Here is a 14,070-nt window from a genome sequence, read left to right on the forward strand (position 1 = left end):
AAACCTTTATAAGATAAAAAAGAATATGCTATCGTCCCGAACTTGTGGAAATCTGATCAGTGTGACCATTTTCCCCTTAGATTTAATGTAGACTCCTATGTTAATGACCCATGTTACTACATTGATGAACGGTTCAGTAGCCTGACTTTTGAAAACTCTGCTTGTGTGCACTTGAGCATGTGTGCCCGCCTCAATTACATATATGTAAAAAAGCATAAATATAGAAGATAAATAAAAGAAGGTGAGAGGTGTTTGAGGAGCTTTCAGTAATATTTTACATTAACAGGTGGGTTGGTTTGCTCAGTTGACACAGACGTTATATAAGTTCATGTGCTGATGAAGGACTCAAGATTTTGACTGAATTGCATAGGAACATGTAGACTATTTGAATATAGACAATATCATCTCAGTTTTTGTGCTCGACATCCTTTAAGGGCTCACAGTTGTGCTCATTGTGTAGCTCTCTGGCTGTCAAAATAGAAAGTTTATGAGAATCCGACCAACACAGAGACCACAAAGGCGCTCTATTGTGCAGCCTGCCAGAAAAAAACAATCACGTGTCACCCAGTGGTGGTGACCCGATGCATAGTTCAAATACTAAGTTTGAAAAGTTGGCTTGAAAAAGTCAAGAAATATGGATGTTCACCACAAAGAGGAAAATGTACAAGGAAAAAGATAAAGTTCAAAGAATGAACAACAAGATACCCTGACCGTGGCTGGAGTTGATAGTGTTCATGGTTTTTCAAACTATGTTTCACACAATTATAAAAAAAAGTGTTTTGTGTATCTGGATTGCTGTCTTTCCTCAGCGAGGGATAGACTGAAGTACCAGCAAAAGCACATATTTTTGCAGTATTTCTCATGTTTTTCAAACTCCTTCAAACTCCTGTTGGTGTTGGTACTGACTAATAATCATAATTCAATTTCTTTGTAAGTGCACTTGAGGAGACTGGGAACTGGGAAAAAAGGTCAAAGTTCAAAAGTTTAAAAAGTCAACTTGATTAACACAAATTTTTAATGGTAACAACCATTTTTTTTTTTTTTTACCTAGCTATATCAGTATGTAAGCCCGTTTCCGCCCACACAAAGCCCCCCCCCAAAGTATCCGTAACTCAAAATGTCGAGTTATTAACTCAGAATTTCAACTTATTTTCTCGAAATTTTGACTTATCAACTTTAAATTTTGAGAAAAGTAACTTTTCAGAGAGTTAGCTCTGCTAATCAGTAATATACGTGGAATGCGCACTCAAATTGGCGCTTTCGAGAGTACGTTTGCTGATAGTAACGCCATGTGATTCAGCTAATAACTCAAGGATTTCATCATTTGTGAAGCCACGCTGAAAATAATCAGCAATTTGTGCATTCATGACTGGCTGTAATACTAGTAGCTTAGCTCTAGCATTTGTAGCTGAGGGTTTCAGCTTCCGGCTAACAAGGAGATGATGTGATTCACGTAGATTACTGATTGGAAACTCTAACTCAAAATTTCAAGTTATCAACTCAAAATTTTGAGTCAGTCAAAATTAAAGTAAGTCAAAATTTCGAGCTACTTTTGTCAAAATTTCGTATTAATAAGTCGAACTTTTGAGAAAGATAACTCGAGTTATGGATACTTTTTTGTGTGTGGCAGATATGGGCTTCCATAATATCAGCCTTCAATACTAGCAAAACATCGAAAGTTTAGGACATTGACAACTCCTTGGGCAATGACACCGCCCAGCTTTCCCTAGGTATACTTATGCATTTTGACAGTATTAAAATTTAGAGCCAGTATGGCAATAAATCCTCGGAGACTTCTGGTTAACAGAGCGTAGATGGAGGAGGATAGAGAAGCCGACAGACAGACAGACACACAGACAGGCAGGTTGCCATAGTTATCAGAGCAGAGAGAAAAGAGTGGAAGGTGATGAACCTTCGTAGGTGTGTGTATGTGAGAGGCATCCACGGACCCGTAGGCAGACAATCATTGTGTCCTTGTCATTCAGTGAATCTGAAATGTGAACCCTCGTCTTTATCCAGCGCTCTCTGTTTCTCTGTTATCTCACCTTATTGTTCAACATAAAAGGCATGAGAGAAAAAACTTATCACCGTCTGAAGTCACAGTCGGACACATGATCAGAACTAACCAAGAATTTTGATGTTGCTCTAACAGCCAGCAACCCATAAAAGTCCCCAAAGTAAAGATCATTCAAATATCCTTGTTTTATTTCTTTAAAGCTGGAATGTTTTTCTTCTCTGCAACATGAAAATTGAAATGTAAGGGTTGTTGGGTTAAGATTAAGTTTATGTGGTGAGGGTCGACTGCTTGAATGTAGCACGGTGCAAGGTCTCAGAGCCTCTGCCCACAGTGCTGAGTTCTTTTCGTTCGCTCATTGAAAAAGTTCTGTTTCCTATTAGAGCTGTGTAGGTTGGATTTATGCTTGAATAATTTCCTGTTAATAACTCACATTGTTTTACTTCATTCGCTGTTCGTTGCATGCCACCTGCCACCAATGAGACAATCAGCCTCCTTGCTGTTTCACTTTGTTTATGGACAGATGTTTTAGAACTTCTTGAAGCTTTTTAGATGTTCTCCACTGATTTGCTTGTGATTTTTTATTCTGAAAATCTCTCTTTGTTCTTAGTTGGCTATTTGTTTTTGTTTTTTTGGGTTTTTTTTTTTACATTTCTTTGTATTGTTTACCACACTGACTCAGGGGTGTACTACAAAGTGACGTTAATGGATTAGCAGCTATGTAGATCTTAGAGTCAAAGCTTTTTTTAATGCCTCTCTTTTTACCTGTCTAAATCACTGTGGTAACTTATACTGCAGCACCTGGTTTATAGCAGATTACATTCAAAGTTATAGTTTAAAATTGGCTTGAAGTACCACGATTTCACTAATTATTTTACTTTCATTATTTGCATGTGTTAAGTGTGATGTAGATTCTTTATTGGCCACGAAGGAAGCCCAGCTGTAAAATTTCAAGAGTTCTAGCTTTGCACTGCCATTGCATTGGAATGTTTTTATATTTGATTCTAAGTTTCTGCTAATTCTCTTTCCCACAATTACAGCTACTAGAACACAAAGTAGAAAATTAATCAGTTATATTTGTTTGCTGGTTATTAAAAATTTTAATTCATCAATAGTGGTGATCTAATGATTTTCTTGTTTCCTTTATTTAGACTATAAGATGGTAACTTTTAATTTTTAACTGTATTTTATGTTCTTTATAGATTTCTATAAAAATAAATAAAGTTTATTATTTCTGTCAACTTCTTATCATCATTATCTGATAATGTCCTTCACTGGAGTAGGGACACTCATAGGGATCATTTTATGTGGACAAGAAGAGTCATGAGTCTAATGAAATCTGGCTGTGTTGAAATTCCTTAATAGTATAAACCACTCCGATGGCCTGCGTATGACCTCTTAAGAGCAGTTCACAGCAAAATGACCACAACATGTACACCGAACCTAAATTTGATGACAGGCTGATGAGATGAAAATGGTACTTCTGTCTAATTATAAGACTTATCCAATTCAGGAAGATAGATTACCCAGAGAGGAGCCAACGCCAGTCACTTGTTGGATTTGAACCCAGGACAGTACCAATCACTGTAGCATCAGTGAATTTAATCTGACCACCAGTATTTCCCAGCTCGCTTGAAAGACAAAGCCAATACAGTTAGACACGGAAAAAAATGAAGTTCTCTTTTAAGCCCATATGGAAAATATATATATAAATCTTATAAAGTTTGTATATGTCTTGTGTGAATCTTGTATGAAAAGCACACAAGAGTGAAAACAGATATAAGAGCTCTTGAAAAATTATATAATGAAACTTGTATGTTTTGGATACTTACTAAAACAATATATGAAAGTAATGAGAAAGTGGCCACTTTCATGAGTAAATCATATAAGTTTTTACTATTTCTTTTCCATATGGGAGACCACGTGTGAATCTGTAAATCAGACATGAAGAAGTGATAAAAAGCTAAGGGTAATAGCTGTCTCAAATCAAGTTGAAAATTCCACAGTCTCCCACACACACTTGTATCTAGAGACTCTTCCAGGTTGTGAATCAAAACCCCAGGAATAAGTAGAATGTTGGCTTGATTTCCTGGCAGTTATAAACGGTGTGGACAATAACCATAAAAATATGTTCATGAAGACATTTTTTTTTATTGTGCAGTAAGACATTAAACTAAGTTTTATACTCGGGTCTTGGTTGTCTATGTTGACCACAAAAGAATGCGATCTCTTTTTTCTTCCTTACCTCTGTGGTATGTATATACAGGTCTTGAATGCCATTGCTTTTTTTTTTTTAGAGCTTTATCTCTTCCCTGTTGCCAGTGTTCAAACTGAGAATAAGTGAACAAAAGAGTGCTTTTGAAGGAGTTCAGACTGCTCTCCACTGACTGTGTTCTTTGAAAGGTTGACCAAATATCAGACTAATCTTGAGGCATCAAAAAAGAAATCTCAGAAATTCACAAAGAATCACAGTGAATAGATTAAATTGAAAAGATTTTGATAGCAAATCTATAAAAGTGGCTGCATTATCATTCCAGGGTTCAGAGAGAGACAAAGAGGAGTTGCACTTAGACTGTTTGATTGTGAGTTGAGATTTAGGCATTTGTGACTGTGGGACTATTTGTTTGAACACTTTGTTGAATAAGCTTAGGAAAATGAATTTATATTAAGTACAGCAACCTAATTCGCAACAAATAAAGCATAAAAAATAAATGTGGTGTATTAATGCATGATTCTGTTTTATTTCAAGCCGGCATATTTCCCACAAAAGGTGCAGCTCGTGCACATGTTGCAGGTCATGTTAAAACTGCACATCCCATCTTTGTTGGAAGGATTCAGGGGAATTACTCTTGGAACAAAAAAAAAATCCTGGGGAAGTCTGCACATGCCTCCTGTAGCTTTCCAAACAATCAAAATTTTTACATGAATCGTTTTAAATGCTTTGCTCTGACTGCAGCTACAAATAAGCACAGTGGGTAGCTGCCTAGAATGGTCATTTTGGCTAACTGCATAGGGATCTACATCTGGGTCACCTCACCTGCTGGCTGACTTCAATGGTTATTTTGACAGCAGTTATGTTCGAAATCAAACGGTGTGACTGCTCAAACCGCAGAACAGCTGATCAGTGATTTTACCATCATCACACCCCCCAGAAGTTACACATTAAATGACGACTGATTTGGAGAAAAATTGGGCCAACTCTAAAATTTATTTGGGGCTAAAAGTCTGTATGGTATCCTTGCAAGGTTTCTGTGACTAAAATGCACATTTTCTGTTAAATCAAATGTGTTTCAATACATTACAGCTCGAGGAATTTGATTAACTATAAATATTTTGTGTGCTTCAGTGCTTTAAGGTGAATTAAAACCCCTAGAATATGTAATACAGGAGGAATAAATACGGGACTTTGTGTTATTACTCATTGAGAAGCTGGTTAAAATATTTATCCGTGACGTTTCCTTTATTTAAAAAAGTTGTAATGGAAGTCTGGGCTTCTTAAGTGGCAGGGGCTTCTCAGATATCATTACTAAAAGCGTGGGAAACACGTGTGCATGTGATATGTTGTGAGTATTCGTATGAGAATGTGTGCGCATATGTGAGAGAGACTTTGGGTGTCTTAGATGTTTTTCACAGTTCATCTGTCTTGACATCTGGCCAAACAGCTGGACTCATCTGGACAAACACTCACAGACAGTCCACGCTTTTCCAAGTGCTTCTCCTCTCAGACTTCCTTACACTTTTCCTCTCCTTCTTACTCACCCTTGATTTGTTTGTCTCCCATGTGCACGATATGGTACATTTATATTTATCTATTTTTCATTGTGTATACATGCACATGTTCTTTAACTTGTTTTCTTAAACTTTAATTGTAATGTCTAGTGTAACATAGTATATTTATGTGTTTATCTGTGCATGATTTCCAGAAAGGAAATGTGAACCATATGTAGGCCATGTTCAGCATTCCAGGACTTTAAGTTCAACAAGCTTGCCATTCATAGTGAACACTCTGTGATCTCTTAGGGACAGCTGATACTGGCCAATGTTCCATCCTTGTACTGCAACATGTAAAATGCAGCTTTTGATATCTTGAATGGAAGTTCTGGTTAAACACTGAACAGTTATAAACCTTGGTTGGTTTTTACATTTTAGCTTTACATGCATAGCAAAATAGTAATTTTGATTATTTTTTTTAAGAATTGAATTAATGATTTAATTGATAAATTCTTTTTGAAAACGGTCTCTTTTTTGTTAAAAAACTGAGTGTTATTTCAGGCAGACCGTCAGCGGCTCAGTGCCAGCCCACATCAACTGAGGGTTTGGCTGATGTCCTTTTTTGCATCCAACTGTCAAGTCTAATATAGGGTATTTATTTATATTTAAACTGCCCACAGTTGCTGTGCCTCTGCAAGCCACTTCGCAACTCACTCCAATCCCAGGTCCTCTGTTCAAGCTTTATCTGACTTATCCGTGTCATAGTTGTTTCTGTAGGAGGTCTCTGCTATATTGGTATCCCTCAAAAGCAAGTCATTATATCTCAAGGAAAATTCCAGTAATTTTATGTCAATAGGTAGGGGTGGGGGAAAAAAATCGATACTGTGTAGTATCGTGATATTTTGTTTGCTAATAATGTGTCGATACAGGAACAGCAGAAATCGATATTTTGTTACAAAAAAGGTTTTTGTGGACTGGAACATGCTCTGACTTCAGAGCATGTTGATCCTTTTTCTGAGCAAGAATCCTGACATTCCTTCACTGTCCAAATGTGTTTAACTTGTTTTTTGGCAGCAATAAACATGACAGTTTACTTATTTTAATTTAAGACATGTTTTATTTTAATTAAGTTTAAAACTTTTTTATTTAATGTAAAATTGTATTTTGTTTTAATTTACTTTCAAATTCTTCAGTTGCTGAATGGGCTGCATAGTTTTTATAAATTGCATAGTTCAGAATAGCTATAATTGGACTAGACTATAATACAAACCGTTCAGTTTGTCAACAATAAAACTGACTGAAATGAGAGAAAGACTGAGTGTGAGACTTTGATATTAGATAAAATTAATATTGATAAAGTTTACCTTTATGTACAGAATCTGAATATCGCAAAATATTTTAAAAAATTGCAATAATATTGTATCGTGCGTTAAGTATTGTGATAATATTGTATCGTGGGATGTATGGTGATTCCCACCTCTATCAATAGGGAGAGATCACTTAGAAGACTTGAACATGATTTATTGAGATTGAGAAATTAATGTGTTTGGTAATTAGACATCATGGCAGAACAGACTCCCAGTGGTGATAGGATTTAAGACAGGAGCCCCCGGAGTCTAGACGCTGGTGGTGGTGAAGATGAAGACTGAGGCTTAGATGAAGCTCTGATGGGGAGGAGGTTAGTTGCACTGACGGTGGGCAAGAAGATGACTGGACCAGAGTCATGATGTCAGTACTGAGATTGACAGCTTGGGAAAGTGGTAGTGATGTTGTATTTTGAAATATGCTTTTTAAAGCTTTAAGCCCTGCTTTTTCAGTAACGTGTCTATCCACTGTTGCTCAGTTAAACTTATGCAGTGTAACTGGTGATTGCTGCAGCCATTCTCAGTTGAAACATTTACTTTTAGATTGCACAAAACTAGCGACTAATATTCAACTGTATGTTTTTGGTAAAACACATTTGCCATTTCCAGCAGTTTTGGTGCACAGTATTGTTCTTTGTTGGAGATTCCCAAAGTGAACTGTCACTGAAGGTTGACAGTATTCTAGCTTCCTGGCTCCATGACATATATGGTCTTGTCTCATTGTATCCACTAGGGAAATTAAATGCATCAGGATGGATTTCCATCAATCCATTCATATGATATTTTACGTCATTTAAACATTTATTGATTAAATATGTAGATTATTTGAAAACTAACTGAATGATAATAGGTCTTAGGGATGAACAGAGTGGTGTCAGCCTTACATAGATGGAGAAATGTGCTGAATGTGCATAAATATGACCTATTGTGGAATAAATTATGGCAGTGAGTGGTATATCATACGTTTGGTCTTCACATTTATCCTTGATATCTGGCTTGTTGCATTTTCTTTCTGCATAAAACATCCAAGTTTCCTGAATGTCCTTCCTGCTTGAATGAACCTGGTCTCACAAGATTACCATAACAATAAGGTTGAAAACAAAGTCCTGTTAGCACAGTATAACTTTATTAATGGATTCCAAGAATATCCTGGAAAAAAAATTGGAGGATTTTCCATAATGTATGTCCTCTCCTAGTTTACATTCTGTGGCTCCAGCAGTGAAAAATGTCCATGGTCAGAAAATGAAAGTTGCTTGAACAACATAATGCAAATGAACAGTTTTGAAACAAAAGTACAAAATTGCTCAAAGTCTGCACAGTGGAAAGCGTGCCAGAAAATATTCTGTCCATGCTTCTTTTATCAAAAGATAAAGTGATTACAGCCATTTCTATCTGTTGATGTTAAATGATGTTAACTGCTTTTGACTGCACTGAAAATACACCCAAATTAAATAGCTCGGATGATGCGAAACCCTTGCCCTCCCCCTCATGTTCCAGGCTAATTACTCATAACCTCAGTACAACAGAAATACAGGCATCATTTTGATTTGAAATACAAAACCTAAATGCAAATCAGGATGTGCTGTTCCTAACAACCCCCCACGGTAGCATTTGGCAATTGCCCACCTTTTATTTTATGCTTTGACTAAGAAATCCAGCCTGGCCTCATTTGAAGTGCTCTGAACGGACTTTGATGTGTGATTAACGAAGATCTGAATGCACAATAACATAGAACTTGCTTCGAAGTTATCATGTACTGTGTTCTTTTCTTTTTTAGATATGTTGAAAACGAGTGAACTAACTTTTGAAATATTGTAATTTTTTTATTGGATAGTTGATGTAGGTTTGCTTTTTATTTCAAATTTTTTAAGATATAAAAAAAAGTAGAAGGTATATGCAGGCATCAGTACTAATGCATAAAGCTCTTTAACTTTCAAAAGTTGCATCTGTATGCAATTATCCAATTACCCATGTCTGTTTTCTTTCTTTTTTTTTTCTTCCCCAGGTCTGTTTCCAGCTGTGTTGAATCTAGCGACTATGGCTAATATAACAACCAATGCTACCTGTGGTTCAACTGGTCCAGAAATGTTCTGCAAGCTTGTGGAGCACGTTCCAGGACAGCCTGTTAGAAATGCACAGTGTCGAATCTGCAACCAAAGGAGTGCAAATCCCATGGGTAAGGAAGAGTCACATCCACATGAGACTTATAGTCTTAGTGATTACAACAATTAATCATTTTACATTAGTTAATTAGACTATGATTGGCCAGATGTTAACCAATCATTTTGTCTAAAACGATAATTATAGAACAAAACGAGGAATCAATTGCAACATGACAAGACGACAATACAAAATTAGCCTGCACTCATTATTCAAGTAGTCTACCAGACTGTCATAATACAATGGATCAATAATTCAATTAACCGCTCAGCCAGTCAAATACCCAATCAGTTTGTCAGTGAAGCACTCCATCATTAACTAGTATCCAGTGATTAGTCAACAAACCAATTAGTCAGCCATCAGTCAGCCAGTTCATTGTTGGTGTTATTCATTAAATGGAGCCCATCCTTTTCTTTATTTTCTTATTGTATACTCTTACATTGGCGCATATTCATATAGTGATGGGCCATGGTTTAAAATAATGAGGTCAACGTGTATCCATAGTAGCCTAGTGCTTAGTCTTTAGCGTGCTCTCAACATGAGGTTTTAGAGCTTTGTTTTTTTTTAACTTGTGGCTCTTTTTGTCCTTTTGAGCAGATATCTTTAATTACATTTTAAATATATACCATCAAATCACAACAGCAGTTTCCTCAGTGCACTTTATATTGTAAGGTAGAGATGCTACAATACTACAAGGAGAACCAGGCTCAGCGGCTATCTGCCACAACAATCCTTAATATGTTCATTGACAGTGTGTTCAGTATGTTCAAATAACAACTAGCTGTATTTTGGTAGGGTATGTAGATCACTTCTTGGCTGTGTAAAGTGAGTTAAGGGGGGGTCAACCATCAGGTTGCCCAACATTCAGAAATGGCCCACTGCTTATAAAAGCACTAAAAGAGCAGTTGACAGTTGGTGGGTGAAATTTAAAAAAACCTCATTGCTGTTGCTTTGGTCCTTGTATTTTGTGTAGAAAACAATATATTGTCTGCAAACACTCACCAACTGCTTGCCAAGTAGTAGTAAAACTGAAAAGTGCAACTCAACATATTGGTTTTAGAGACTTGTAACAACTTTAGTTTGAAGGTCAACACTTGGCAAGTCGGCATCTTTTATGCAAACTACGGGTGATTACGCCAACCTACTAGTAAACACAGAAATCACAAGGAGCTTTTTGGCGCAGGGCTCTCTTTGTGACTGATTTCAACAGAAAGCTCTAGCATCCACCAGCTGGTCTGGGAATATTTTTTTTTCTAGGACGTAGCTTCAGTTTTAAAATAAAGTTTATATGTCGTCATCTACAGGTAACTTTGTAAGAAAGCATTTACCCTAGGTCAGGGGTCAGCAACCTTTAGGACCCAAAGAGCCACTTGGACCTGGTTTCCACGCAAAAGAAAACACTGGGAGCCGCAAATACTTTTTGACATCTAAAATGAAGATAACACTGTATATATTGTTTTTTACCTTTATGCTTTGTGTGAACAACTAAGGTGTGTTGCTTATGAAATCCATGAAGTGCTACAGAGAAAGTTACATTTTATTTATGTAATTAACACATTTTGAAGAAATATAACAAAAGGAAAGACACCCAGCTGAACTAAAATGATCCATGTGGCAAACAAAAACTGTTGTGAGCCGCCACCCTTATATCGGCTTTGGGCTTTTGGAGCCTTGACCTGACTTTTAAAAAATAATTGGAAAAAAAGCACTATGCTGCTGAAAAATGAAAAATAGATATTTGCAAAATTCTGCCTAAATATGTATTTTACCATGTTAAGGTGTGTGGCGGGGCGTGGTCTGCAGCGCCGCTGCAGGGGAGGCGGACGCACCTGAGCGGCACCTGCAATCACGCCTCGCCGCCTTAACGTCTGTGCTCTCTATGCTGTTGTTGGTGTATGTTGGGCTGTGGGCTGAAAAGCTACAGCCGGCTGTATGCGTACAGCAACCCTGTATGAAAAGTGGTCAACCAAGAGATGCTGAAAAACATGTTCATGCAAACATCGTCGCGTCTGCCGTGTTTACAATGGGACTTCTGCTCCTGAACCTCTGTGCACAGCGTCTGCAAATCGGGGCTGTACGAAGTCACTTTCATCTTTACGCAGGACTGTAAGCTGTCATCTGTGAGGCGTGAGCGGTGTTTGTTTTTAACATAGTTCATGGTGGAGCTGCTGACATAATGTGGATCCGAAGATCCATAATTGACCTACCTGGGATTAAAAATCTCGATAAATGCACGGCGTTTCTGCGGGTACACCGGCTCCCACGAGTGTGACGCTTATTTTGAACGATGAAAAAATAATAAAATATAATTTTATTTTTATATTTCAATATCACAATAATCTTCCAATTTAGAAGTACAAGTTAAAAAAAAGAACTAACATAAATAAAATACACTTCAGCTAAATACTTCTAATTTATTTTACCAAACCACGCCGAGCCACAGTATAAGTATAAGCCGCAGGTTGCCGACCCCTGCCCTAGGTGAATATTCATTTTCTATATCGTGGTTTTAGTGTTTTGTCCATTCTTTATTTGCTTTCTGTAAAATAATTTTCTTTACTGTGTTCTTCTAATGCCACACAGCAGGGTAGGAAAGAGCAAGATAAGTACAATACCTTTATTTTGTTATAGATCATTTCCATTACTTTTAACTGAAATGTCACAGGTAAGTAGCCAGATGACTGACAGGTGCCAGTCAAGCTGAAAAAACATGTCTGCTCTTAAAAACCTTCATTAACACACCTATAAGCACCAAAACGATTCTGCATATAGCGCATAAATAAAATGCTTGATTGTGACCTTTGCTTTATAATAAATTATAGTGGCGATGCATTTTTATCTTCCTGCTCTATTAAAACTGTTCTATAGACTTGTAATAGTACCCAGAAGAAGACTGTGCAAATGCACTGACATTTTTTCTTATTCAGAAGTGAAATCAAATATTACTAAATGGGAAGGAAATCTATTACTACTTCTTTTACGAGGTGGACAAATGTGCTTTTGATATCTGGCCTTGAACGTCTCAAATGCCAGGGTGGAGAAAAATTGTAGAGTACTACATTTTCACTTTAGAACAATGTAGAATGCAAGATGAAAATACCTGAGATATTTAAAATAAACTGTTTCTGTGTGTGCTTACAGAACATCATCCCGTAGAGTATGCCATAGATGGAACCAATCGTTGGTGGCAGAGTCCGTCGATAAAGAATGGAATGGAGTACCACTATGTGACAATCACACTGGACTTGAAACAGGTAGAAAACACACATTCATTATGAGTGAAACGCTGTTCACGTACTTTCACTGCATGCCTCTTTTCTGTTTTATTTATTTATTTGTATTGAACCGGGTTACTTGTCTTTATCAGCTTGCATCATCAAATTTAAGCATTGATTTTCTAAGGTACAAAGTCTTAGAATAACAAACGGGCAGCAGTTTCATCATTCGACAGATTCCTTTAGTGATGACACACGTGCATAATTCGCCAATATAGAAATAATGTCAGCAGACACCCAAGAACACACATAAGCACATATTATATAGGAGAAATGTACAACTTTTCCTCATTTTATACCTGATTGTCAGCACCCGGGGTACCAGAGACTAGGAGGTAGGAATCACAAGCCCTGATTTCTGTTTGCAGATACAGACGTAATAAAAGATGGTTGGGCTCACCTCGAAGTCACTCGCTGCCTTGAGTGTTTTCACCATCACTTTATGTTTTGAAATCAGATGTGACAAGCGAGGAGTGGATGTGAGTGTGAAAATGCATGCTTGTTGGCTAAAGACTTGTCAGTCACAAGTTTTCATCAAATGAACATTTCCTGGATCCTTTCTGATCTGACATTTCAACTCAATCACTCAATTAGTCATTAATTGAGTGACTGAGTACAAAAAGCCATCAGGAAGCCTGAGCTTGGGACTGTACCAGAGACTTGTGTAAGACCAGGAGGTACAGATAAGATTTTCTATATCTGTGTTTGTTTTTTGTTTTTAAATACTGTCTAGCTTTATATGTTGGAGAAGTGGAGGCAGGGTGGGATGCTTAAAGATGGCTGGTTTCAGATGCAGCATTAACTAAGGGGCTGCACCAGGGCTGGCATAAGCTTAAAATATTTTTTAATTGGGAATTATTCCTCCATTCTCTGTGAGGTTTCATTCATGTCATTTTCATTCTTTAAGGTAAATAACCACATGCTTGTAATTGCAATTACTGCATGTAAAATTGAAATCCTTATAAAATTAATAATTTACTAATTACTGCCCAACCTTTCATACTTAGCCCAAAACATGCAGCAATAAATGCATAGCTGTGACCCAATAATTCAGCTTTGTGACAGGTTTATTTATTTATTTATTTATTTAGGACAGTGCATGTTAATGAACATAAATGTAAAAAAAAAAAAAATTACATGAATGTAAACATGCCAGATTATAGCCAAGGGCTAATTTCCATCTGTTGTCCTTAAGCATAAAAAATAGACATAATAATTCATAAAAATTCATCATTCATTCATAATAAAAACTCCATCACCAAACTTACACATACACACCATTCTGTTCCCAAATAAAACATTAAAACTATACAACTCATACATGATCACACACTTGATTTGTCCATACCCAGTTTTTAACCTTTGCCTTAAACAAATTGAGTGTAGAGCATTCTCTAATGGGTTGAGGAAGACTGTTCCACAGATGGCCACCCTGGACAGAGAGGACGTTCTGCCCAAATGCTGTCTGTCTGTGGGGTATAAACAAGTCTCCTCGGATTGTAGCTCGAGTGGTCCTGTCTGAGCTTTCTTTATGCCAAATGAACTG

At 36.9% G+C, this 14,070-nt stretch overlaps 1 protein-coding gene across 4 annotated transcripts in view; it reads left to right on the plus strand.

Moving 5' to 3' along the window:
• Nucleotides 1-14,070, plus strand: part of lama2 (laminin, alpha 2) — a 228,061-nt gene that overhangs the window by 32,055 nt on the left and 181,936 nt on the right. For all 4 annotated transcript variants that reach the window (XM_080883708.1, XM_080883710.1, XM_080883709.1 and 1 more), the window contains exons 2-3: nucleotides 9,095-9,265; nucleotides 12,391-12,503. In XM_080883708.1, coding sequence (XP_080739834.1) covers nucleotides 9,095-9,265; nucleotides 12,391-12,503 — 284 coding nt within the window. The remainder of the gene's footprint in view (nucleotides 1-9,094; nucleotides 9,266-12,390; nucleotides 12,504-14,070) is intronic.

This window comes from Rhamphochromis sp. 'chilingali' (assembly GCF_963969265.1).
Source record: "Rhamphochromis sp. 'chilingali' genome assembly, chromosome: 5".
In the NCBI taxonomy this organism is placed as follows: domain Eukaryota; kingdom Metazoa; phylum Chordata; class Actinopteri; order Cichliformes; family Cichlidae; genus Rhamphochromis; species Rhamphochromis sp. 'chilingali'.